At 38.9% G+C, this 27,917-nt stretch overlaps 3 protein-coding genes across 6 annotated transcripts in view; 1 reads left to right on the top strand and 2 right to left on the bottom strand.

Moving 5' to 3' along the window:
- The window catches only part of clgn (calmegin), a 35,610-nt gene extending 18,509 nt beyond the window's left edge, over positions 1–17,101 (top strand). Inside the window, exon 15 of one of the 2 annotated variants that reach the window (XM_005160003.5) lies at positions 16,134–17,101. In XM_005160003.5, coding sequence (XP_005160060.1) covers positions 16,134–16,214 — 81 coding nt within the window. In that variant the 3' untranslated portion in view covers positions 16,215–17,101. The remainder of the gene's footprint in view (positions 1–16,133) is intronic. The other variant, NM_001077541.1, reaches the window with a different exon arrangement.
- LOC110439303 (uncharacterized) lies at positions 89–7,237 on the bottom strand. Of its 2 annotated transcripts, XR_012407339.1 has the most exons (3): positions 7,149–7,237; positions 484–6,824; positions 89–159 (listed from the first exon to the last, which is right to left on the bottom strand). XR_012407339.1 is itself a non-coding variant. In XM_068217860.2 (2 exons), the coding sequence occupies exon 2, from the start codon at positions 6,608–6,610 to the stop codon at positions 3,401–3,403; it is 3,210 nt and encodes a 1,069-aa protein (XP_068073961.2). In that variant the 5' UTR covers positions 6,611–6,824; positions 7,149–7,237; the 3' UTR covers positions 89–3,400. The 2 variants fall into 2 exon arrangements, 1 of the variants encoding a protein (XP_068073961.2); XM_068217860.2 differs by having other exon boundaries at positions 89–6,824.
- A 2,957-nt stretch (positions 17,102–20,058) lies between the features above and the next one.
- scoca (short coiled-coil protein a) lies at positions 20,059–27,041 on the bottom strand. Of its 2 annotated transcripts, none has more exons than XM_005160004.6 (4): positions 22,705–22,848; positions 22,083–22,154; positions 21,811–21,891; positions 20,059–21,648 (listed from the first exon to the last, which is right to left on the bottom strand). In XM_005160004.6, exons 2-4 carry the CDS (start codon positions 22,099–22,101, stop codon positions 21,506–21,508), a joined length of 243 nt encoding a protein of 80 aa, XP_005160061.1. In that variant the 5' UTR covers positions 22,102–22,154; positions 22,705–22,848; the 3' UTR covers positions 20,059–21,505.
- Positions 27,042–27,917: the final 876 nt, after the last annotated feature.

Raw genomic sequence — 27,917 nt, 5'->3', positions numbered from 1 at the left:
CCTCTGTCAACGGAGTAAATTTACAGTTCTACTGGCGGACAAATATGGACATTGATTCCGGTCAGAGAATCAGGCAACAAAGAAGTAATCCTCTTCAAACTTCTTTAATAACAATTATTAAGCAGTCATTGCCATCAAACTTTCCAAGTATGTTGTGGTCTGTAGAACAGATGAGGAATACAGTATAAATATAAGGTATCTTTACACATTCACTTCAATGAGAAATCACACCATATATACAATGATTAAACAGTGATAATAAAGGAACAAATATATACGTTATAACAAACAAACTAATTAGTTAAATGGCAGTAAAAGGCAATAGGCGGAATGACGGAGCATATATTGCACACTGTATTCTCTCGCGGCTAGCGCGAGCGATATTTTCCCGCGATCGCGGCGCGATCGTCGTCATATATAACAAACAGTCTCTTATATGAAAGGAGTAAATGTTCACTCAGTGATTGTCACATTATTACTCACATTTGGTGCATGAACGCACAACATGTCGGAAGAAAAGGGCGCATTGTGATCTGGCCCGGCATCTGAGTATGGGAAGTTGCACCGCTAATAACAGTCCGTGTGAAACTCGCTAAATATTTTCGGTTCCTAGTGGGCTTTCTGACATAGCCGCCCCCAATTATCGATAAAGATAATTGTAAACCTTAAGAAAGGCCACCTTTGGTTTCCGTGTCTTTATCCTTCATTTCCGGAATTTGAATGAGTTTTACAACAGGCCTCAGATACGACTTATCCTTGACTTGGACTTTGGCAGTTCGAATCCTCCCATCCGCCCCTGCATAGGTCTCTGTAACAGTTCCCACAGGCCACAGCGCACGCGGGAGTTGATTATCTATAAGTAGTACAACTTGGCCGACTACCAGCCCTTTACCATCTGTTCTCCATTTTTGCCTGCCCTGTAGTTCTGGTAAGTAGCGATGGACAAATGCAGCCCAGAATTGGTCAGCCAGTACTTGACTGTGTCGCCACCTGCGTTTACCCAGCATCTCGTTAGAGTCATAAAGGACTTGGGGCAAGGAGGCATCATGACGTCCCATTAGTAACATATTTGGGGTTACAGGATCTGGGTCGGCAATGTCAGATGAGACGTAGCCCAAGGGTTTGGAATTTAGTATGCCCTCCACCTCCACTAGTAAGGTTTGTAGGACAGACTCTGGTACACATTGTTCCCGAAGAATGACTTGCAAAGCAGCCTTAACCGATTTCACTTCTCGCTCCCAGGTTCCACCAAAGTGAGGTGCGTTTGGTGGGTTAAATCGAAACTGAATCTGCTGTTGAGCTAGCTGTGTCTGAAGCTTTGGGGCCATTTGCTTAAATGAGTCTCTTAACTCGTGGTCCCCTCCTACAAAGTTAGTCCCATTATCACAGAGTATTTCAGCAGGCTTCCCTCTACGGGATATGAAACGTCGTAGAGACAGAAGGAAGGCATCAGTATCTAGATGTTCAAGTAGGTCAAGATGCAAACATCTGGTGGTTAAACACTTGAATAAGATCCCCCATCTTTTCTCCCTGCGCCGGCCTATCTTTATGTGAAAGGGTCCGAAGCAGTCTATGCCCGTAGAGTAGAATGGTGGTTTAAACAGACGTAGTCGGCATGGTGGTAGGTCGGCCATTTGTGGGTTCTGTGGCTTGGCACGCCAGAATTGGCAGTTCTGACAGAAATGCTGGTGTTTCCGCACAGCTTCGCGACCTCTAAGCACCCAATATCGACGCCTTAGCTCTGCTAGTACTCGTTCTGCACCAGGGTGATGGAGTTGTTGATCTATGTCTTGGATCAGTAACTTTGTGACTTGATGGTGAGAGTCTAGAACAATCGGGTGAATAGTATCAAATGACAGGGTTTCAGCTCGACGAAGACGTCCACCCACTCTTATCAACTCAGCATCTTTGTCGAATTCTGGAGCAAGAGAACTCAAACGGCTATCTGTCGGAATGGGCTGTCCAGCTTTCAGGGCTCTGAATTCCTCTGGGAATGAATCAAGCTGAGCATGCGCTAAGAGAAGCTTTTCCGCCTGTATATACTTTGAGGCATCGTTTGTAGTTTCAGCGTCAGCCGCCCCATCACAAGATGTGACAGTCGCTTGAAGAAGTTCCTTCCAAGTTCTGAACTGACTGAGGTCTGCTGGTACTGGGCTTGGGGTAACTCTAATGGCTGCAATGAACGATGCTCGTTTGACTTCATTCATATCAGGTTCAGACTTTGTACTGGGTGTCACTGGCCATACTTCCTGTGGTTGAGTCAAGAATGATGGTCCATATCTCCACTGGTGAGGGCCTGCTATTTCCTCTAAAGTAAGCCCCCTGGTAATGTGGTCGGCAGGGTTTCTATTGGAGTCAACATACCTCCACTTGGACACATCTGTCAGTGTCTGAATTTCAGCTACTCTCGACCCTACGAACACTTTGTACCGGCAAGATTCTGACTTTAGCCAATGCAGCACAGTAGTTGAGTCGGTCCAATGTGTAACTTGGTGTATGGGGATAGTAAGCTCAGCTTGTATGACCTTTGACATCTGAGCGCCAGAGTGTGCAGCACACAACTCCAGGCGGGGCATCGATAAACATTTGCGAGGAGCCACTCTAGAGCGAGCTAGGACAAAGGATACATGGACCTTCTCCTCATTCCGGATTTGAAGATAGGCCACCGAGCCATATGCCCTTTCTGAGGCGTCACAGAATACATGTAACTCTCTGATGGTGGAGGGAGTATCTGACATTGCAGGAGCGTATGGTCTGGCGAATTGTACTGTAGTGATATGGGACAGTTCTGCAACCCATGTGGACCATTTATCACGCAAGTATAAGGGTTCGATAGGGTCATCCCAGCTTAGGTTTTGTTTCCAGAGATCCTGAATCAAGGTTTTAGCCCTAGTGGTAAAGGGTATAATAAAGCCCAGGGGGTCAAACTGACTAGCCAGGGTTTTGTACAGGTTTCTCATTGTTGGCTGGATGGGTTCGGCTATGCGGGTTTTATAACCAAGGGTGTCATCAATACAGTTCCATTGCAAGCCAAGTGTGAGTTCCTGCAGGTAAGAGCTACTCTGGGACAACCAGCACTCGCTACTAGCCGATATAGCCTCTGATGGAAGATGCTTCAGGACAGAAGGTACGTTGCACGCCCACTGTCGGATTTCAAAGCCTCCCTTTAACAGTGACTCACGTAGGCCATCAATTATAGCTTTGGCTTCATCCTGATTGGGGGTACTGTGAAGGCAGTTGTCGACATAAAATGAGGTCTCCACAATATCAGCTAGGTCTGGCCTACTTTCTCTGTTTTCCTGGGAATGGCACTGAAGGGCATAAATGGCACAGCACGGGCTGCATGTTGTGCCAAATGGAAGAACCTGCCACTCGTAAATGTCCGGAACTGCCTCCCTATTCATATTCCTCCAGATGAATCGCAGCACAGGCCGGTCCCCAGTAACAGACGCACTTGGTGAAACATGCCTTTGATATCCCCACTCACTGCAACGGCATGCTGTCGGAACCTCAAAATCACCCCCAACAGAGATGGTCCTAGCGTTGGCCCAGGAAGAAGTTGTTCATTTAGACTTTGGCCATTATACTGGAAGGAGCAGTTAAAGACGATACGATCTTTTCCATTATGATGCACCAGGTGGTGTGGGATAAACCATGACTCTGTGGAGTGGTTTGCCTCTTGTGGTGTTATCTTTGCGATGTAACCTGCTGACTCAAGCTTTTGGATCTCAGAACAGTAAACCTGTGCCTGCTCAGGATTTTTGGCTAATTTTCTTTCAAGGTTTCTGAGGCTGGGCAATACAGCTTCAATGCCTGTATGGAGCAAAGTGATGGGGGTACGTCTTAGCAGTGGAGTAGCATAACGCTGTATCCCATTTACGTCTACTCTGACAGTAGTAGTCTGTAAGAGGTTATGGCATTGGTTGTCTTGCTGTGATCTTGTTATCAGCTTTTCATTGTATGGCAATGTGTCAATTTGCCACAAGCGCTCCACATGCTGAGACAGCTCTTCACGTGATGGGGCTGTCATAATATGTAGGCATTGTTGCAGGCCTTTGGGGGGCTGAATTGGACTCATTGGTCCCTGTAGTACCCAACCAAGCTTGGTATGTATAGCAACGGGGCCACCATCTGGTCCCCTTCGTACTGGCTGTGTTGGCGTCAGGAGGTGTGGCAGGTCAGACCCTATGAGGAGTAACGGCTTGACTCTGTCTACTGGCTGTAAAGGCAGACCTTTCAGATGGTGGTATGACTTCTGTAGTGCTGCTACGGGGTAGTTATGCTCAGCAAGACATAGACCAGGGGCAGAAAAGGCATTGCGTATAACATACCTCTCTGATGGCTTGGCAAATGGAGAGACCTCAAAGGTGACTTTGGACCCATTAAGGTCAGTATGGTTTCGCTGGATTGTCTGCAGAGAAAGCACTTCTGGAACTCCACTAAGCCCAAGCTGTCGAACTACTTGAGGGAGGACAATAGTCCTTTCTGAGCCATCGTCGAGCACGGCATAAGCCTCAATAGTTTGGGTTTGACTGTGCAGGAGAACTCGTGCGACCTTGAGCATCACCTTCTGTGAGCGGTTAGGTCTATCCAGATAGATTTGTGTCGAAGGCAAACTCACCATTAGAACTGCTCTGGAAGTGTCTTTAATTGAGTCATGCAGTATGGTAAGATGGATTTCTTTGCATATTTTACATGGCCGCTTGAGGTTACAAGTATTAACTGAGTGATTCCTCCCACACTTCCAACAGCGTTTGTCTCTTGTGATCCAACTGACGATTTGATCGGTGGTCAGCTTCTTGAATTTGTCACATGAGTTCAAATAGTGGTCGGGGTTGTCACAGTACGGACAATACGGCTTTGGCTTGGGACTGACCTTTGCCGGTGTTGCTGCTGGTGGCTTAACAGCGTTTTCTGAAGTCAGAAACGAAGTCGTTGGACGTTCCCAATGATATGAAGAACTTTTACTCCTGCCAGATGTCTTTGTAATATCTGACTGGAACATAGCAACCGCTCTACTGGAGATCCGCTTGGCTTGGGATTTTGTCTGTAACCAGGCTGCTAGGTCAGGTAGTGTATACGTTCTGTCTGTACCAGATTGAAGGATGCCATGACTAAAGCAGTACTCCACAAAGCTATCTCTGTAGGCAGGGGGCATTTTTCCTAAAAGGCGGTCAACATGGGAACCACACATGAGCTCAAATCCATTCTGGCCCTCTAGAGTCCTCAGCATACCGACTAGGGATTGGACAGACAGGGCGAATGAGTCAAATGAGTTTGCGTCACCTATTTTAAGTGGAGGTGTACTCATAATAGCCCCTAATTCAGATTGAACTAGCTGTCTGGGCTGGCCATACTTCGCCTGTAAAGCTTGTAAGGCTGCGGTGTAAGGTTGTGGGTGGTGCATATAAGCTTTAGCTAGCTGTTGTGCACTAGCAAATTTCAGATGACTCATTAATACTTGGTATTTGTATTGCTCGCTAATGTGAGTATGGGGACTTAGTAGGCTGTCTAAGGCCAATTTCAAGAGGGCAAAGTCACTTTCTGTACCACTTTCAAACACAGGTAGTGTTGGGCGAGGGATGCCATAGGCTGCGGCCATCAAAAGCTCTGTTCCGGGTTGAGGCAAGTAGCCAGTTTGGGAAACAGGTGAATTTGCATAGGGCTGTGGGCAAATAGGCATGTTGGATGCAACTGTCACCCTCTGATGAGGAGCTGTTGGTGGTATAATATCACTGTCTGTGTGGGGCATAGCATTATGAGTAACTGTTGTATGCATAGGGTTAAAAGTGGGTCGTGGCACTGAAATTGGGTTTGGTGGATGCTGATTGGCCATTTGGGCAGTGTGAGCTGGAGCTTGTGTTAACTTAGTTGCCTGTAGCGCCCCTGGGGGAAAGTAGGGTGTTGAATGGGCCATATAAGGATCCTTTAATGTGCTCTGTGCCTCTGGAACAGTTTGTATGATCTGCATTCTGGGCGGTGCGGAGCATGAAGACTGCTGTAGGACAGAAGATGGAGCTGGGCTAGCACAAAGGGACTTTGGTGGCGGTGCTGTGGTGTCTGGGGATGCTTGAGGTTCAGCATCGATCACACTTAGGTCTTGGCTGAGTAAAGAATTTACAAGTTTAGCGACTTCTAAGTCAGCTTCGGCCTTTTTCAGCTTCCGTTGTCTTTCCAATTGATTAGCTAATGCTTCCTTTGCCTCCAGAGCCTCTTCCTGTACGCGCTGAGCCTCCTTAGCTTGTGTTCGCAGTCTGTGATATTCCATTTCGGCCAGCTTGTCCTCCTCCATCTGCTCAAGAAGGTTATCATACTGACGCTGCTTAATTTTTTCCTCCACGATGGCTGCCTGACTGCTTGTGAGTGCTAAAGTAGCTTGTGCACGAGAAGTAGTGGAAAAACTACTGGATTTAGAATGAAGGCTGGCTTTACTATGGGACGTTTTCCTTGACTGGCTTTTATGTTGGCTGTGACAGCGTGAAGCAGTGATTGAAGGAGGGCCCTCAGGAAGTGTATAGCCAACTTCATAATCTCCCAAATGTGATGGCAGTTTACCCTTTCTCTTCGGTCTGGCTGCGGGGTCTGATACAACTACAGTTGCACTGTCCATATTGTTTGCTTTGCCAGCTCCGGCTCGAAGGACCAACTTGTGACGGGGTACTATACCTCTGTCAACGGAGTAAATTTACAGTTCTACTGGCGGACAAATATGGACATTGATTCCGGTCAGAGAATCAGGCAACAAAGAAGTAATCCTCTTCAAACTTCTTTAATAACAATTATTAAGCAGTCATTGCCATCAAACTTTCCAAGTATGTTGTGGTCTGTAGAACAGATGAGGAATACAGTATAAATATAAGGTATCTTTACACATTCACTTCAATGAGAAATCACACCATATATACAATGATTAAACAGTGATAATAAAGGAACAAATATATACGTTATAACAAACAAACTAATTAGTTAAATGGCAGTAAAAGGCAATAGGCGGAATGACGGAGCATATATTGCACACTGTATTCTCTCGCGGCTAGCGCGAGCGATATTTTCCCGCGATCGCGGCGCGATCGTCGTCTTATATAACAAACAGTCTCTTATATGAAAGGAGTAAATGTTCACTCAGTGATTGTCACATTATTACTCACATTTGGTGCATGAACGCACAACATGTCGGAAGAAAAGGGCGCATTGTGATCTGGCCCGGCATCTGAGTATGGGAAGTTGCACCGCTAATAACAGTCCGTGTGAAACTCGCTAAATATTTTCGGTTCCTAGTGGGCTTTCTGACACAGTTGGCTGTAAAACTATACAAACACAAACACAGAGCAGGGGTGCTCTTGGCTCCGTCCCCTTGTGACGTTGGGCGGGAAGTCGAAACTAATTTTCATGTGAAGCAACACACTCCTAAAACAGCGAGCTGTGTACACGCCCCCAAAATAACACCTTTTCACACATTATAATAAAAAATCTGAACTGCGTTTTGAACTGAACCTAAACTAGCACACTCTAAAGAACCATAATATTAATATTAAATCTTAAAAAAGTAAACTATGTGCCCTTTAGTGTTTTTGCGTTCCCTCGCAAAGATGTTGCTACACAAACTTTTCCTGTTCACTACATACACTCCCATTTTTGCCGGGATTCTCCTGTATTTTACCATTCTATCCTGCTATCATCCTATCATTAAGTATTTTCCTATATTTTTAATCTTGAAAGCAAGTTGAAATAAATATATAAAAATGTCTGCATTCACTTTCTTTCTGTTAGCTGTGTGTTGATTATTGTCCTTCCTATGCAACCTCTGAATCAGTGACAGAGGTTATAACAGTGTTGTCACTTTAGGAATGCACAGATCTATAATGAAAGCATTCCTTTACTTTAGTAACTGTTTGTGCTCATTTAAGAGAAAAATAGTGGTGTTTAAAGTAAAATATGCAGGACGGACATGTTTACATATTATTCAGTGTATTTATCTGTTTAACACACCCAAATACCAAATTGTCCTGCACTTAAGTTCCTCTTTAAATGGTGTGTAGTGTCTACAGAAGTTGAGTGTCTACAGAGCATGCCCGTCAGTCAGCGTTTATACATGCATTCACTCATTCAGAGGTTGCATAGGAAGGATCAGCTTTGATGATTAGAAATTGAATGCAGACTTTTTATATTAATTTCAATGTGCTTTTTTAAGATTAAAAATATGGGAGAAATATGGGAAAATACTTAGTGAACAGGAAGTGTTTGTTGAACAACGAAAAACATCTTGGCGAGGGAAAGCAAAAACTAAAAAAATATTATTTTTTTCACCATCACGTCCGTTCAGGTCTCTGTAATTTTACGCATTTCAAACTTTCTTTCAGTTTAATTTTGATTACTAGACTTTATATTTAAAGAGCCCATATTATGGGTTTTTGAAAATTCCCCTCCATGTAGTGTGTAACACAGCTCTAAGTGAAGTGAAGTATCCAGCTAAGGCTTAAATCTGTAAGAGTACAGTGTTTAAAACGGTTGATTCATCTATAAAAGAGTCGACTCATAGTGCTTCAAACGAGTCGCCTTGATACCGAGTCATTAGGTGTTTCGCCATGACGTACGAACGAAATCAAGTTATTCACGTGCACGCGCAAACCCGGGAGATTTCAAACCTGAGGCCCCGTCCTCTGACGCAGAAACCCAGACACACACACACACACACAAACAAACACATGCACACAAACATGCCGGTCGATTGAAGTCACACTGCAGATGGATATTATATTGAGTCTCTACCCAAAGATGAAACATCAGCATTATAACCAAGCAATTGGAAACTACTGGAAACTTCTGGAAGCTACATGCTACAAAGAATACTTCATCTGAGTTTGTTAAAGGAAGGATCAGTAAAGAGTAACTTACTGATGGACATCAGGATGGGTTTCTTCCTACATTTCTCAAGTGTAAGTACGTGCGGTTAAAGTTGTTGCCCCGTTGACTCTAGCTTGCAAATGTATTTAGTTGTGTTTTGTTACTTGTAACCGAGTGTACTGTATCAGGTTAACTGGCTATATTCTCCTATCGCGTGCAAAGTCACGTTAAAAACGCGACGCGTGCTGCTTTGTTTATGGAGCTCCGTGGTAGAGTTCTGAATTCCCGCGGCTGTCCCCGCGCCAGATTTCTGCGGCGCGGGAATAAATTTCCGAATAAATCGCGGGAGCAGTCGGTAACGGGTTTAATTTGGGACGGGAGCCGGCTGTCTAGCAATATCACGGATATTGCTATGCGAATGAGAAAGAGAGAGTCTGCTTGGTGTTTGTGTGTGTGTGTGTGTGTGTGTGTTAGTGCGCGCGTGAGAGAGAGAGAGAGAGCGAGCGCGAGCTTTGTGTGCTTGGTGTTGTGTGTGTGTTTATACAGACATCTTGGCTGTCTGGACTGTATAGCTGGGTGATTTTGGTAGTGTTCTCCCCCGCTCTAGTGGGATCGGGCGCGGCAGGCAGAAAATGGAGCGGGTTCTCAGGTTAAAACCTGCCGGGTGCGGGCGGAAGCGGGAGCGTTGTCGTCCGGAGGTGTGTGTGTGTGTGTTTGTGTGTGTGTGGCAGCTAAAATCCACGCCTACACTATCGAGCGTGTATGAACTGTGATTACTTTTTATATTGCTGATTAGCTATTGGCCATTTCACTCTCTGACTGAAGGCAGTCGACCAATCGCGACAGACTGTCATCGGTCCAATCAGCGCAGATTAGCTTCGCGCTAAGGAGGGGTTTGGGAACAAATGAATCACTGGACGATTCATACGGGAGTCGCTGGGATAATTAGGTAAAAATAAATGCAGATTATAAGACCATGAAAGTGTTTTTTGACCTTGCATGCCTATTAGACTGTTGTTGGAGACCCTTACAACCAAGATATGACCCTATTTCATGTATAATATGGGCTCTTTAATAGAAAAAAAATATTTGAATTTTTAAAACTATAAAACGTAATAATAATGATAATTTAAACTTTGTATGATCGCAGTAATAAGACCTACAAAGGTTTATTTTATTTTTTCAGGAATTCCTATTTGTGTTTTACTGGGTTTATGATTTAATACAAATGTATTATCAAAATGGTAATCAAATTAACCGACACTGTGGAAATCAAGGCTTTAGAAGAACAATTTGTTAACGTTTAAAATGCCCAATCACAGTTTTGTGCACTTTTTACTTGGTAGAAGTGTGTTAATCTGAAATCAGTTAGTAATCTCCAGAGGTGGGACCAAGTCATTGTTTGGCAAGTCACAAGTAAGTCTCAATTCATTGCCCTCAAGTCCCGAGTCAAGTCCCGAGTCAAGACAGGCAAGTCCCGAGTCAAGTCCCAAGTCAAAGGCAACAAGTCTCAAGTCAAGTCCAAAGTCCTGCAGTTTGATTATCGAGTCTTTTCGAGTCTTTTTAACAGAAAAATTAACTGTAAACAGATTATGTATGGTTGTAAGATCTGTATTTATTAAACAAACCTTTTTTTATGAAAGAACATTGCTCAGATATATAAAAACACAAATGTAATTTTCTGAAAAAGTGCTAAACAGTGCTGCATCTTGTCTACACAGCACATTGCACAAGAACGAGTTCCACTACAATAGAGTCCATTTTGCCTCACATCACACAGAAATTGCAGGTCTACTGCTGTCTAGTTCCTTAAGTTTAGTTGTGCTATGTTATGTCTTCTGTGATCAACTTGTGATTAACTAAAACTACATAAACGACCTCAATGAGGCAGCAGTAGACCAACAACTCCTGTATGCTGCAAAGTAAAATTGAGTGAACTTGGTATTTTGTCAATTGAATCTCGTGTGTGCTGAAGAGATGAAGATGCAAATCTGTCTAGCAGCAATGTAAAATTGTGGCACATATTCTAAATGAAGTCGGCTACTTTATACAAACATTAACGTTGTTTTTTTCACATAACAATGAAGAACTTTGCTCTCTACCTTGTGTGACGCTCGTGCACCGATTTCCTCTGTGGACAAAACTGCTTGCGAGCTCTGAAATATACGCTGCTCACGCGCAAATTTTCTCGCTCTCAGATATGCACTGCTCACGCACACATTTTCCTGCGTACTCTCAGAGATTATATACAGATTTTGAGTCTTGTGTTTCCTCTTCCTTTCGTGCTTTTTGATATGATTTATATTGAGGGACTATTTATTAACAAAAACCAAAATACTAAAATAGACTTACATATTAAATTTTTAATCTAATAAACCATAAAATTTTGGCTGTATGTTTTATGATGAGATATTTCCAGTTACAAACACTTAAAGACACAGAGAATAGATGTTGGATGTAAAGAATGTATTTTGTTTTACAAACATTTATTAATCATCCGAAAGGTGTACAATACTAATCAAATAAAAAAACATTTAAACAAAAATATAACTAAAGCAAGCAGAAATTTAACTGTGATAAAAATAAGGAAAAACTTGATTAGGCATTATTGCCTACTGTACTATTCACTCTTTAAATAAATCTCACTATCAATCCCATTTTATCATGGCAACTAAAATAAAATGAACACGTCTCTGCTGTCTTCCACATTATTGATGAGATTGTGGAGGACATTTTCCATGTCATCCTCTTCATTTTGAGGAAAAGCTGTTCCACAGGGCCCCTGAACACATCTATTGGCATGGACAGTGTTTTGAACAGTACTATAGTAAAGTACTTTAATTAATTTGTTGGGGTCATATTATAGTTGCTTTGGTAACACAAGTGTAATATAAACAAATTACCCAGTGCTGTAGTTTTTTACAATATAGGGTATATTATACTACAATTCACCACACTTTACTGTAGAAAAACTACACTCTGTATTTTATTTTATCAGTTCACTATTCTTAATACTAAAGTATGCTGAAGCATTCATTAACAACTTGTAAATAATACTAGGCTTAAACATAGGCAGTATACCTAATTCTCAAAAACACTAGCATTTATTATAGAATTTACCTTAACCTCATAGTTTTTAATGTATTGTTACTAAATAGTGTAGCAATATATAAACCATATCAACATTCTGGAATAATCAATTTACCAGGAGGATCTCTGGAGAGCAAAAGCAGGAAAGGTTTGAGGCGCCAGTGTGGACAAAAGTCAAGCAAACGCAGTGAGACTGAATACGTGCACGAGAGACCAGCCAATCAGATTGAAGTACCTGCCCACTGGTGAAAGTAATGTCAGAGCAAATCAGATTTTTCTTTCTTTTCATAAAGAACGGTGTTCAAATCCCACTTAGGCACTTGTAAACTATCATTTTAGACCATTTTGTCAAAAATCCCTACTGAAAAAAAACAGCTTGAACCAGCCTAGGCTGGTTTTAGCTGGTCGATCAGGCTGGTTTTAGAGGGGTTTTGGTCATTTCCAGGCTGGTTTCCAGCCATTTTCAGCCTAGTCTTATCTGGGCAGGCTGGGAGATGACCAGCTAAAACCAGCTTGACCAGCCTAGCCAGGCTGGGAGCCCAGCCAAAACCAGCTATGTCCAGCTTAAACCAGGCTGGTCAAGCTGGTTTTAGCTGGATTTTGCTGGTCAATTCAATTCAATTCAGCCTTATTTGTATAGCGCTTTTACAATGTAGATTGTGTCAAAGCAGCTTAACAATTTGTTTAACAATTTATTAGAGCCACAAATTATCTAAAACTTGTTTTCATGTTTGAATAGGCAATAAATGTGCTAAATAAATTAAAATAGAAATACCCACAGTGAAACAGTTATATAAATTTAAATATTAGTTTAAATACATTCATAGTGGTTTTAAATATATTTTAATATGTAAAGTAGAGTTTAAATCACTACACTTCAACAAACTGAATAAAACAAGTCTTCGTTTTTAGTTTATTTAAAAACAATTACAAATGGAGTAATTCAACTCTCAATTAGATGATCTCATTGAGTGATGGAATAATAAAGGTAAAACTTTAATTGAATGATCAGTCAAGTGTTTTCCAATGAAATCTGTTAAAATAAGAGTCTTACAAAACAGGAACAAAGACACTCATGAAACGAAATGTGATTGTAAATTGTATTTTTTATTAGATGGTTGGTTTTAAGTACCTTAAAAATAGTAGATAATCCTTAAATATAGAGGGAGAAATACAGAAAAACAAACAAACAGAAATTCAACAATATAGATGCATTACATTACAATCTCACAATAAAAATTTTATTAAAAACCATATAGAGGAATAAAATATTGCTAAGAGGCATAACATCAACAATAATACAAATACTTTTAAGGTTTTAAATACTAAATAAAATTAATAGTATCAATCCAAAATATGAAAAAGGTAACACTTTACAATAAGGTTGTATTAATTAATTAAGTTTATCTATGTACTAATGTGAACAAACAATGCAGTGAAGTACAGTTACAAATCATTACAGTATTCATTAATTAATGGAAATAAAATTATTGGTTAACCTTTGTTAAATCACAGTGCATTAACATTAATGTTAACAAGCATACCTTTAAATTGTAATTATGCAATAGTAAATGTTAAACTATAATTAATAAAGGTTTAAAAGTATAGTTCATTATTAGTTCATGTTAGTACATAGATTAACTAAAGAAACCTTGTTGCAAAATGTTACCAAAAAATAACAAAACACTTTTTTCACAGTTTTAAGAGCTTTAAAAATAAATTATATATATATCTAGTTATTATGGCATGTAATTATTATTACTACTAATTAAATAGTTAGAAAATACTGTCAGAGGATGGGCAAAACACAAAAATAAAACATAATATGCGCATTGACACAAACGACCAAGTGCAAAAACATAAATTACAGCCATGTTCATTCATAATTATGTGAAATAAATGACGAGAGGGTAAGTTTGGTTAAAAAAACTGAAGTTCATTGACTTATGCACAACAGTAAAACAATGCTTTTGCACAACAGTAACACATTGCGAGTAGTTAAGTATCTTACCTTTGACAGATGTTGTAAATCCGCTGAATAAAACAAAAGGAGCAGATCACGGATGTGTTTATTTCACTCTCCGAGTCAGAATGAAAATGGCATCTTCAAATTTCCCGCTGGTGCAAAAACACGGAAGTGCGCCACAAAGCGCTAGTGGTCGAAAGTATGCGCGCATGCTTTCTGTCACACACACACACACAGAGATGCTCCGTGTCAACATACTTTTTATCTTTGGGCTTTTTATAGAAAGTAGCAAGTCTTTACAAGTCAATAGGCGCAAGTCCAAGTGAAAGTCCGAGTCATTTATGTTCAAGTCCAAGTCGAGTTGCAAGTCTTTTCATATTTTGTCAAGTCGAGTCTGAAGTCATCAAATTCATGACTCGAGTCTGACTCGAGTCCAAGTCACATGACTCGAGTCCACACCTCTGGTAATCTCTAATAATAAACTGCTAACTCTTTCCTTATTTGAGCAAAAAACATATTAAATAAAATGTACAGATAATAAGAGTGTACAAAAAGAAGTGTAATGAAGCAAAAGCTTTTCTCTCCCATCTAAATACAGAAAGTTACTGTAAAAATTGCTGCTACTTTAATTTCATTAATTAATTTTTCTTCGGCTTAGTCTCTTTGTTCATCAGGGGTCGCCACGGCGGAATGAACCGCCAACTTATCCAGCATATGTTTTACACATCGGATGCCCTTCCAGCCGCAACACAAGACTGGGAAACACCGATACACACTCATTCACACACATACACTACAGCCAATTTACTTATTCAATTCACCTGTAGCGAATGCCTTTGAACTGAGCCACTGAGCCACCGTGTAACCCTTTTACTTTAATTTGAATCAGTTAAAAGGGGCAGCAGCACGGTGGTGCAGTGTATAGCACAATTGCCTCACAGCAAGAAGGTTGCTGGTTTGTGCCCCGTCTGGGTCAGTTGGCATTTATGTATGGTGGGGGTGTTTATCAGTGTTGGGTTGCGGCTGGAAGGGCATCCGCTGTGTAAGACATGTGCTGGATAAGTTGGCGGTTCATTCTGCTGTGGCGACCCGATTAATAAAGGGACTGAGCCAAAAAGAAAATGAATAAATGAATGTACAATCAAATAAATTTGTTTAGTTTTACGTAATATTTTTAGTCAGTTTGACTGATGGATGTTAATATGACTAGAAAAGTTAATTTGATTCAACAAAAAAAAACCTTTAGGCAATTAGGCCACCCAGGTATATTAACAGCCGGCAAAGTATATTTAGTGACCCTTTTTATTATTATTTTGATCCTTTGACACTTTTTTGTATCCCCCCCTAACATAAACATCCGCGATTGGTTATGTACTGGAAAATATTCTCTCCTTTACCTGTTTCATACTGCTCGTTCCGCTGAACTTCCGAGAACTGTCAACACTCACGTGCTCTCCAGACCAGCACGTTTTGCATCCAGCCAAGGTTTTTTAATCTACTAAAACGTCCGGGATTTGGTTTTGCTTTCCTTTTCAAAGCTGTAGGTAATTTTATGCACATAGTCGCGAGAGAGACATTAAATTATTATTTTATTTAAACGACTCAGAAAAACTTTATTAAATACTTGGAGAGGACAAAATTACTTTTAAAATGGCTGCAGAATATTTGTTTACCATTAGAAATGGGTAATTCAAGTCTTATTTAAATAATTTACATGTTTTATTCTTGCAATTATTATATTTAGAGGTGTTGTCTGTTTTTATTACGGTTTCTGTCATTTATTTCTTATTTGCTGTATATTTAATTAATTTGATGATGTCAATATGTTACATATTTTATACATCTACAATGGTTTGGCAATACTGTAAAAAAATGTCATGCCAATAAAGAAACCTAAACTTGAATGAGAGATAGAGAGAAGCAGATTTGACCTGTCAGTGGGTGCACATGGCTCCTAAATGGCATAATAGTGGATTTTTTTTTCAAGTCTTTATTTTTTATTTTTTTTACTTTGATCCATTGAAATGCAAAAGTTTAAAATAGATAATAAGAAAAAAAACTAATTATGTTTGGTTTGTTGCATATAGTTAACTATTTATGTGCTGTGTGGGTAAAAGGTGTGTTTCAATCAGGCTACCACTGCAAGTATATTTTAAACCTGTGGAAAGCACCGCGTGTTCTGATAATCTAGATCTACTTACTGTCATAGGACTAACAGTTTTTATTCTTCCAGATGAAGGACGCCGACGAGGGACTCGAAAGCAGAGAAGAAGAGCCTAAAGCTGTGAGAAAGAGAAGAGTACGAAAGGACTGAAACCCCACCTCTTCCCTACGTTTCCTCCCGTCTCTTGTTCCTTTGCCTCTTTTTGCTGCATGCTTTCGGCTTTACGCCCTTTAGCATGCAAAAAACGGCAAACCTAGCCGCTCTCCTGAAGAGGTCATCCTTCATCCGGCTCAACCTCGCCTCCCCTCTTTCAGTCTTCCGCTTAGTTCTTATCGGTTACCGTCGGGATTTAGATCCAAAAGTCAGACCTGCTGAGTTTTTCTCCTTTCCTTTTTAGATTAGAATTCAAGGAGTAGCACTGGACCGGTGTTTCCCTACAAGAGTCCTGAAAACTGTGAAGGGAAGTTAACATTTTAGACAGATAAACTAGTTTATGATCACCTCAACGTTTCAGTTGGTTAAGTTATTAAAAAGGGTTCCGTTCCTTTTAAGCTATGAGCTTTTTAACATGATCAAATTGCTCTGATCGTATTTATTGTTTGAAAAATATGACACTTTAAGCATAGACTTTTTTTAATCTTGCATTTTGTTGTTATTTTAGCACAGTTAGAGCAGGCCGTGGAGAAGACGAACTAGGTCAGTGGAGTGCTAGGAACGCAGAACAGTATTGCTTTTTGGCATCAGAGTAAGTCATTACGCACAGTCAAGAGCTGACACACTCTCAAACCGTAAGCACACACACACAAAACACTCCCACTGACAGCAGACTGACCGCCACAGAGCTCTCTGGAAGCAGACAGGTTGTTTTTCCAGTGATGAACAGTTTTGTTTTTCTGCTTTTTGTTTCGTTTTATAGTTCATGTGTTCAGCCTTACGAGGAAAGCCTTTTGTTTACATGTTTGCAAACTGTTCATTGCTCTTGGAAATAAATATTTACTATAAAAGTCTGTGCGCTGCTGCCATGACTTCAACCAGAAGCCGTTTACTTGCAAATTATTTTATTAAAGGCATAATCGTAACAAAATAAAATGTACACTTTTAAAACAGGCAGTACTTTACATTGGGTGTTTGCAGACATAAATTATGCAAATGAAATTGTTCATTAAATTAAAACTCAAAAAGACGTAGTATGTAGTGTTGTGGCAGGTCTTTTAGCGTTGTGCTGATCATTTGTAGTGAAATTTTACATAAGAAAGGGGGAAAAAAAGCATCTGTACTCATAAATGTCGCTCAAAGAGCAGTCAGATCAATATCATTCAGCAGATTTCAGTCTCTGAAAGCAGTAAAAGCTACAATCCATTTCAAGTCGCTGAATGCAAAGGACACAACCACAAAGAGCCAACTCTCAGTGCTTCAGTTTACACTGGGCCATTTCAATCTATTGATCCTACAAGAAACATGGCAGGTTTGTGCACTAGTCAGGTCTTTTTTTGGATAAATTCAAGTGTTTGCCATTTTCATCAGGAGGACTTGTTATTATGTCTGTGTGGACAATTAAATAATACACACACCAAGGTTGCCAGGTCTTTATAACAAATCTCATGATAAAATGTTACTCAAAGTAGCCTATACTGGCATTCTGGGAGGGATGGTGGTGTCTATCTGCTAACGCAGTGGTCTCAGACTCAATTTCTGGAGGGCCACAGCTCTGCATAGTTTCCAACCACCATTAACTCACACATGCTTAATAGTCTCTAGAAGTTATGAACACCTTGATAAGTTGAATCAGCTGTTTTTAATTAGGGTGGGAGAAAAAAATGTCCAAAGCTGCGGCTCTCCAGGAATCCAGTTAGAGACTGATGTTCTAAAGCCATGTTTGTCAACCACATTCCTGGAGGACCAGCAACACTGCATGTTTTGGATGTCTCCTTTCTGTCACAACCATTACAGGTTTATCAGTCTCTGCTAATGAGCTGATGATCTGAATCAGGTGTGTTTGGTTAAGGAGACATGGAAAATGTGCAGAGCTGTTGGTCCCCCAGGAAGGTGGTTGAGAAACACTGTTCTAAAGAATGGGTCTCAAACTCAATTCCTGGAGGACCACAGCTCTGCACAGTTTTGCTCCAACCCTATTAAAGCACAGCTGATCCAAGTAATTAAGGTGATCAAAAGTCTTGAACACATTGATTAGTTGCATAAACTGTTTGATTACGTCTGGAGCAAAACTGTGCAAAGCTGTGGCCCTCCAGGAATTGAGTTTGAGATTATGCTCTAAAGTATTTAAATTGTATTTTTTTTATTCCTCTTGGTTGAACCCACAGACTAAAACATCATTTCTGAATCCTGGTCCGCATGACCCCTCACCTTGCATATCTTCAGGGGTCTTATTTATAAAATGTTGCATAGAAACTTTGGTAAAAGTGAAAAGACATTTATATATTAATGATTATGGCTCACATGATGATTTAAAGTGGTTCAATTAAGTCAATATATAGATTAAATATGTTTGCTTATAGTTTATTTAAAGTGGTGCACATTTATCAAGTTTTTATTTATTTTTAATAGACAGGGTGATACGATCTTGGAAAACCAGGAAAAGTCATTGAATTTTGACATGGCATTTTCCAGGCCTGGAAAAGTTTTGGATAAAAGAAAAACCCACACAGTTTTCTGAAAATCTTGGAAATTAGTTTAACAAATATCTGTATACTTGAATTAGGGCTGCGCAATATTGGAAAAATCAGACATTATGATATTTTTATTTCTATAATATACATTATGATGATTTAACACGTTTATTTGCATTGAATTTTTTTTTTTTTGGGGGGGGGGTTGTATGGGTGTAAATCTTAAATAATATATAACAAATAAATTACAAGCATAGATAAATAAAACAGTGAAACTAAAAGATAATTGTAATTTTCAGGTATTCACTAATCAGGTACATATATTGAATAATCAACACTGCATAGTCTTTACTGTATATTATTTAATCTCTATTAAAGTTACTAAAAGTTTCTTGTGGCAGATGTTTTAAAATTTGAAATATTGATGTTCACAGTCACAGGCCTTAAAGGGACAGTTTACTCAAAGATTAAAATGTACTCACTATTTACTCACACTTCACTTGTTTCAATAATATAGGAGTTTTTAAATTAAATTCTTTTTGCGTTCATTTAAAAAAGAAAACTCATAAATGTTTGAGACATGTGAAGGGTGTAATGAAAATGGTAAGTAATTTTTGGGTGAACTATCTCTTAAAAAATGCTTGCAGATGATAAATGTTTACTTTAAACTCTATATTAAACTATAATCCCAACATATCTTGCGATGGGACTATTGCGGATGCACACATTGCGATTTCAATGCTGAAACAATATATTGTGCAGCCCTAACTTGAATATAGGTTACTTGTCTACTTTTCTGTCCTTGGCCAAAAACTTGCTCTCACATTGTTAGTGCTGTGTGAGCATTATCAAAATATAAAAACTAATTTAAAATAGATTGTTGCGTTTTCTTTGATATGCTGTAATTAACTTGAACGTCATTGTTTTTCTTATTTACCATGTATATGTAGACATTACATGAAACATTACGTCATGAAAATGTACTTGAAAGTTCTGGGAAAAGTCTAGGAAAAGTCATGGAATTTTAGTAGTAAAAAGGTGTATGAATTCTGAATAGATCACAACTTTGCACAAAAGCCATGTTTATAGTACTAGTAGTTTAGCTTATTTACAGGATCAATGCACATTAATATACATTACTGTAAAATGTACCAGAATAAGCATAGAATGGCTATTTTCATCTGTAGAACCCTTACAGAATGTTTAAAAAGTCATAACTAAAATAAAAGTCACTCCTAAAGTCTATAGTAGTAGTAGTAGTAGTTTATTTATAAAGCAAATATATATATATATATATATATATATATATATATATATATATATATATATATATATATATATATATATTATAAATAAGACCCCAGACGTTTGTTCCATTTAAGTGAACATCACAGGATATTCTGCCATGATTCCAGTTTGAAAGCATGTTCAATACAAATGATAACTTACACAAGACATGACTTTTATGCAAATCTCATTATAGCTACATAACCCTTCACACTTCTGTAATACTTGACGATACTGCAAACAGTGTTGTAGTGCAAATCTTTTTCTTTTTTATAAAGTAAACAAGTTTAGCTAGGTGTGTTTAGGGGGTAGACAGCACTGAACACTATGCAGGGAACATGCTGATCTGAACAGTTCCTTCTTGGAGCTCTCTTCCAATGAGCTGGTTATTTAAATTATGTCTTAAACAATAGTGATATGCAAAAAGGCAAAGCAATGTTTGTGGGGACCAGTATTGAGAACTGCTGAATTAAAAAAAACGGCAAAGTAGAGCAACTCTAATGGAAAACTGAGGACTTGGCAACACTGGCACGCACAATGTGAATGTTAAAGGGATAGTCCACCCAAAACTGAAACATCTCTTATTATTTACTTATCCTTTCAAACATTTTAGACTTCCTTTGTTCTGTTGAACACAAAAGAAGATATCTTAAAGAAAGCAGCAAACCTATAACCGTTGTCTTCCACATTAGTTATTAGTTATTTTTTTCTGTTATGGATGTCAATGTTACCGGTTTTCAGTTTTTCTCAAAATACTTTTTGTGTTTAACAGAATAAAGAAACTCACAAAGGGTTGGTAGCACTTGAGGGGGAGTAATTAGTGAGTACATTTGATTATTTGGATGAACTACCGCTTTAAGACAGGAGTCCTAGCTGGTTCAGAGTGTATTATCCTTCTCCGGTTGAGTAATACTTGGAAAGCTGCTCAAGACGAAGTACAACCCAGTTTGTATGTGTGGCAGAACTCAACTGGCAGATATTTTTGCATCAACTAAGCGACTGTCATTGAGATAACTAGAACTTTGGTTGTAACAAATGAAACGACTACTTTTGTTGATCTATTTTTAGTTTTGAATTCATGCTGTTGGTTATGGATGATTATGGGATGTCATGCATTTTCAGGGAAAAGTTTGAGCAGTCTGTGCTTTACATGTTTCATAATGCATTTCCAATGTAAATATTAGTAGCTACAATCCAAGACATCTCTTCAAATCCAGACTTTGGCTTTCTAGTATTTAGGCTGTGAAGTCAAAGAGAGGGTCTGAGATTGGTTATGCACCTGCTAAATGAATTATGCAGAAGGTAATCTGTACTTATCTGATCACAAAACGCATCATGCATCCCTTTATATCTCCTAACACAGTTAGCTGACAGGGAGAGGCAGCAGCTCAGTCCATTCAAGTATTGCCCAAACCATGCTGAGAGATGCATCTGTATATTTTACAACAAAATAAATAAAAAACGAGCAGCGGCTTATGTGTAGTCTGAATGTAGAGAAGAGAAGATGTAGGTGAAACACGCATTCACTTATTTCCGTTTGCTTTTGGTGTCGGTGGTCTGAAACACACTTGAGGCGGACATGAGGTTCTCGATGTACTGCCCAAGAACCTGGTTCTCCGATTTAAGCTTAAGGTTCTCCTCTTTAACCGCATCCACACGTGCAGAGAGATCTAATGAAGACAGAGATACAGAATTAGAGATGGCATCAGCATTTTCTGGCAACTATTAGGAGTGCTAGAGTGGATTAGAGGAAAACATGAAGATGTATATTCAGTTAAAAAACAAAACAGCAACAAGAAGCCACTAGAGCAAGATAAAAAAAGAGTTTACACCTTCTAACGTGTGCTGAAGCTCCAACACTTGGTTTATGAGTCTTGTTTTCTCCTCTTGCTCAACTTGATTCTCCATATCTCCTAAAAAACATTTAAAAAAACATACCCACTATAATCTGAATGTGGTCTAAATGCTAATTATACTTGTAAAAAAAAAAAAAAAAAAAAATATATATATATATATATATATATATATGTATATATATATATATATATATATATATATATATATATATATATATATATATATATATAATGTGAGTGATATTTACCATCGATCTCACAGTTCATGGTGCTGTACTGCTCCTCTGATCTGAAGCGCAGGACTGTAGGTTCACCGTCAGCTGTAGGAAATAAAAGAATTGTAATATAAAACATACCCATAATGCATGTTTAAAGACATACAACCGTGTAATTTAACAGTTCTCGTTGGAGTAAAAAAGTAAACTTAATGTTGACCGTTTCCAAGACCATGCAAGATGAGCAGTTAGCAAAGTTAGCCATTGGCTAACACAACAAACCATCGCCTGACAAATATATCCCTCTCAGTAAGCTAAGACCGTTGTAATTTACATGTTTAGAAATAATTATATGTATTATATAACTAATAATATGCACGACATTACAGTAACATATACGTAGAGAATGGTTTTAGGAAGTTTTAACTTATGCTACGTCCATTCGTTCTCATGCATTACAGGCCGCTGCAGCCTGTGCTAAAAGACTTGTAAGGTAAATTACACAGCTAACTAAATTCTATTTAAACAATCAGCAACGAATAAACTTGCTAAAAAGCTCGCAAGGAACTTAATACGTCGAGACGAAATAGACTTGAAAGCAAGCGCTTAAGTAACGATAAACAAACAACAGCACACTGAAAGTAGCTCATCATACCTGATTGTACAAAACTGAAGCTCTCAGCGTTATTAAAGATGACAAAAAAGATCAAGTCTTCAAAGAAGATGCCAAGGTAATGAATGATACTTGACTGTCCGTTACCTCATCACTTCTTCCTTTATTTTGAAATAAACTCTTACTTCAGATAAGCGCCGACAGAGGGAGACAAAGCTCTCTGTAAATTTGAGGATGTAGTCAGAATTCTTAGAGCAAACTACTTGCCTTTTCTTGTATAAAGAACAGTACTTGAAAGAGTGGGCATCATCAAATTTATTATCAGCAATACTACTACTAATAATAATAATAATAATTAGAAATATATTTTGGGAAAATCAATTCTCCAAACTATAATTCCATCATCATATTTGTGTTGCTGTAAATGCTTTTTAATAATTTCGGTAAAATTGGCTTTTTATTCGGTCTGAAATCCCATGTAAGTATGACTTCAAAACAAATTTAGCACTACGTGACTGTGAACAATGTTGTACTTCGATAGTCATAGGCTGCATTGCTGCAAATATGATTTCCAGTTATTCATTCATTTATTCATATTCTTAAGAGCTTAGTCTCTTTATTCATCAGGGGTGGCCACTGCGGAATAAACTGCCAACTTATCCAGTATATGTTTTACGCAGCGGAAGCCTTTCCAGCTGCAACCCATCACTGGGAAACACCTATACACACTCATTCACACACATACACTACGAACAATTTAGCCTACCCAATTCACCTATAGTGCATGTCAATAATGAGAGAGATATTTTTTGAGAAATTGTTTTAACTTTTTTTGAAAGTCAAGTTTACATACAATAATATTATTATGCCTCTGAAAAAGTTCAGGTGATGGTGTCACTGTTTTAGAAGTTTCTGATTGGCTAATTGACAACATCTGAGTTAACTGGAGGCACAACTTTAGAATAGTATTTAAGGAAAACCTCATACACACTGCTTCTTTTTGTGACAACAGGGGAAAATCAACAAGCCAGAATCAACAAAAAAGCCAGATTTCAATTTGCTAAATTACACTGGGAAAAAGAACAATTTTTGGAGACATGTCCTGTGGTCTGATGGAACTATGATTGAACTGTTTAGCCATAATGATCAGTGTTACATTTGGAGAACAAAGGGGAAAGCTTACAAGCCTACGAACACCATCCCAACTGTGAAGTATGGGGGCGGCAGCATCATGTTGTGGATCTGTTTTGCTGCAGGAGAACTGGTCCACTTCACAGCATAGATGACATCATGAAGAAAGAACATTATGTAGTAATACCGAAGCAACATCTCAAGACATCAGCCAGGAAATTAAATCTTGGCCACAAATTGGTCTTCCAAACAGACCACAACTCTAAGCATTCTGCCAAATTAGTTAAAATGTGCTTTAAGGACAACAGCGTGAGTGTCCATCACAAAGCCCTGATCTCAATCCTATAGAAAATTTGTGGGCAGAGTTGAAAAAGCTTGTGCGAGCAAGACAGCCAACAAATCTGACTCAGTTACACCCATTCTGTCAGAGGAATGGGCCAAAATTCCTTCAAACTGTTGTGAGAAGCTTGTGGAAGGATACTCAAAACATTTGACCAAAGTTATACAGTTTAAAAGCAAAGCTAAAAATACCAAGGAAATGTATGTAAATTTTCGACTCTAGAAATTAATAAAAAACAAAAAATTATCAAAAAAAAAATTCTCTCATTATTCCGGCATTTAACAAATGTAAATGATTTAGCTAATCCTAACAGACCTAAAATAGTAAACGTTTAGTATGATTTAACATTGGACATTATTTAAAAAAAATGGTTATGCTTCTTTTTTTTTTAGAGTGTATGTAAACTTCTGGTTTGAACTGTATATGCATAAAAGTTGATTGATTGAATATAATCTGACTGCCTACCATGCTGTATTGTCAAAATGCGATATATTTTTTATGAATCGCCTGCTTTGTCGGTCAATAACAGTAACATGTTCAAATGTACCCTTTTTTAAGCAATATCAGGCCTTAGTCTGCACTCACCAATATCTCTTTTTGTGTTGTACAGATGAAATAAAGTCGTACAGGCGTGGGAATGACACGAGGGTGAGTAAATGACAGAATGTTCATTTTTGGGTGAACTATCTCTTTAAAACCGAGTAGACGTGAGTCATCTGAAATATGCAGCCTTTGTTCTGCTTCTGCTGCTCTGACAGTGGCTGCATTCACACACGCTCGCTGAACTCGTCTCTGCACACAGGCTTATACTGTACACACTTACTGCCTCTTATGGCAAGTGAGCTTTCTGACATGTGTTGACACAACGCCTCTCCATTCATTCCTGTATTTGGACAAGAAAACCACATGCTGCACAGCGCTACAACATTTAGGCGCTTGAGTTATTGTGCTGACTTCAACTGCCATGGGAATATACTGTACTCCTTACACCGCTTTTTAAAAACAAGTGGTTATACGTTCAGGTCTGCTTTATATGTCTTTAACCACTCTGTTTGCCTACTTATGTCAGAAATATTAAATTCTGTGTTATTCTGATGATTTTTTTTGCTTTTAGCATCTAAATGTTAGCCTTAGCATTTAGCCTTAATGTTAGCATTTAGAAAATATTCATTCCAGCTTACTGTTTCTCACTCCCACCAATATGAATCAACTGTTTTGATGACATCAATCTGCACCTTAGCTTCTCTTAAGATCTTCTGTCTAATCAAATGCTCTCCAGAATCTGAAATGTCTTGTCCCTACATGCTAAAGATAAAATCTGTCACTTGTACACATAATGACTACTTGCTGTAAGTGGAATCATGCACTATGAAGGGGACAAATTATTAAGATTATAGTTTATATGGGGCAACGCAGGGGCGCAGTAGGTAGTGCTGTCGCCTCACAGCAAGAAGGTCTCTGGTTCAAGCCTTGGTTGGATAAGTTGCCGTTTCTGTGTGGAGTTGGCATGTTCTCCCTGCGTTCGGGTGGGTTTCCTCCGGGTGGTTCGGTTTCCCCCACAGTCCAAAAACAAACGTTACAGGTTAATTTGGTTGGCTAAATTTTCCGAAGTGTGTGAGTGTGAGTGAGTGTGTGTCGACGTTTCCCGGAGATGGGTTGCGTGCTGGAAAGGCATCCGCTGCGTAAAAACGTGCTGGATAAGTTAGCGGTTCATTCCGCTGATTACTAAAAGGACTAAGGCGAAAAGAAAATGAATGAATGAATAGTTTATATGTTTTCCACTGCTGTGAATTAAGTCGGTTTCTCATTTCACGACCTTTAAAAACAAGATATTAAATCAATATTCACTGATATATTCTCGAACCAGCGACAGCACTACCTATGGCGCCACTGTGTCGCCCATATTTAATTACATAAAATTTTATTTGTTTGACTTTCACTCTACAAAATATGATAGAAAACAGTGTTATGTATAGTTTATAAGTATAATTTATACATCTAAATATTTATTAGGGGCCCCCAGATGTCCTGTGGCCACAAGCGGCCACCTACCTTGCTTATTGGTTTAATCTGCCCCTGTATTTCAAGTATAATAAGGTAAAGTCGGGTGCCACTTGACTAGTTTATTCAGCATCGAACTTTATTGTGTTATAAATGGAATTGTTTATGTTTTTACTGTAATAATTTTATTACTAAATGTTAAAAATTATACTGCATTAGATATTAAATATGATTTAAAGCAAAGTTTTCTCTATTTTGTAACACTACAGAATAAATGAGGAAATTCCCCTTGGCAAATTTAATGTAATAATGTTTGGTATATATACGGCCCACAGACCTCAAAGAAGTTTGGTTTTTGGCCTTTTACAGGAAAAAGTTTGGGCACCCCTGCTTTATATGAACTGAGTTCTCTGTCAAACTATCAGCTGTCCACAGCCCAGTTTTTCATTGGAGAGCATAAGAATTAAGAATTAAATTAATTAAAATGGTCAATAATTCTAGACTTTTACCCAGTTGTGTAAAAACAGTGTACACATTAAGTGCAAAACAAACCTTATGTACACAATGTGTGCAACTTATTATTTTAACTGTTCGTTCAAAGTAGCCAACTTAAAAACCTGTGTGGTTGCAGTAACTACATCACTTACTCGGTTCCTAAAACTGTCATAAAACTGATTTCCGATCAGCTTTTAAACAAATTAACTTAATCACGAGTCTTACCTGAATCATCAGCCAGTGAGATGTTAGTAAAAGTCCCATCATCTTCATCCACGTCGCCCTCCATGACCGACGTGTGCTCAGATATGTGTGTGTACGTGCAGTTAGCAACAACAACCCAACATGATAAAACAGTGAAGAAATATCTGTTAAAAAATCGGTCTTTCCTCTCATGAAGCGGTGTGTGTGTGTGTGTGTTTGCCCGGCCGTACCCTCTCAATTATTCACCATCACCACGGTTACCAGCCGGACCTGTATGGCAACTCAGGTGACAATGGTGGTGCAGAGCAGAGGGCGACGCCTGCTGAGAGATCCAAAGTTCACTGCTTTACTTTCTCAAATTACAGAGAAAGACCCCCGCTTTCACACTCCTTCAAACTCGCGGTTGGTCTCATTTAATTCGGCCTTTAGCGACACATTATCTAAAGGAAGCATCCGATGTCCTCTTAAGAACAAAACTTTAGTACGTTTTACATGGCAATATGGCAAGCCGTTTTTACATTTAATTAATAAATCACACAGGTGGGTTCTATGTTACTAGCATCATAATGGATTTTTGTGTGCTTTTGCTTCCTTTTCATTATGTGAACATAAAACGAAAAGAATTTGCATCTAAAATTGTATACTTCCATACTAGTATATTAAAAACAGTATGCGAGCTGAGTAGGCCATGTCCAAATTTTTAGTATTCGAAAAAAAAAAACTGGTAATGACCTACCTGGATACCCAGTACCTGGATGACCTATGGCTTCCGGCGAGATTCTGAAATGCATACAATGGATGCTACACTATCCCATGGGAGTGAACTGACGCAACTCATGGGGTTGGTCATGTGAGAATGACAAATGGTGGATGTAGTAAGTCTGTGTTCGATTCATATTACTCACATTAATGCTATATTGAGCGCATTTTTCTAACAATCTTATAGTCAATTCAAGCTTTAGTAGTAGGCAATTACTAATAGTGAGCAAGACACCACCTGTGTGTCCAACAAGTGGTTTGTTCAGCTCACTCACACGTGTGAAGCAAACTTAAGCGGGTCGCACACCAGAAGCGCCGCTCGGCA

The sequence above is a fragment of the Danio rerio genome, chromosome 1, assembly GCF_049306965.1.
Source record: "Danio rerio strain Tuebingen ecotype United States chromosome 1, GRCz12tu, whole genome shotgun sequence".
NCBI classification, from domain to species: domain Eukaryota; kingdom Metazoa; phylum Chordata; class Actinopteri; order Cypriniformes; family Danionidae; genus Danio; species Danio rerio.
This window is presented reverse-complemented; position numbering and strand designations above follow the sequence as displayed.

What these genes read in the sequence shown, in the direction of transcription:
- LOC110439303 (XM_068217860.2), bottom strand. Translation starts at nt 6,610, where the DNA reads ATGGACAGTGCAACTGTAGTTGTATCAGACCCCGCAGCCAGACCGAAG.
- scoca (XM_005160004.6), bottom strand. An exon ending in GCTTCAGCACACGTTAGAAG is followed by an intron (nt 21,649 to 21,810) that starts GTGTAAACTCTT and finishes TGTCTTCATTAG; the next exon opens with ATCTCTCTGCACGTGTGGAT.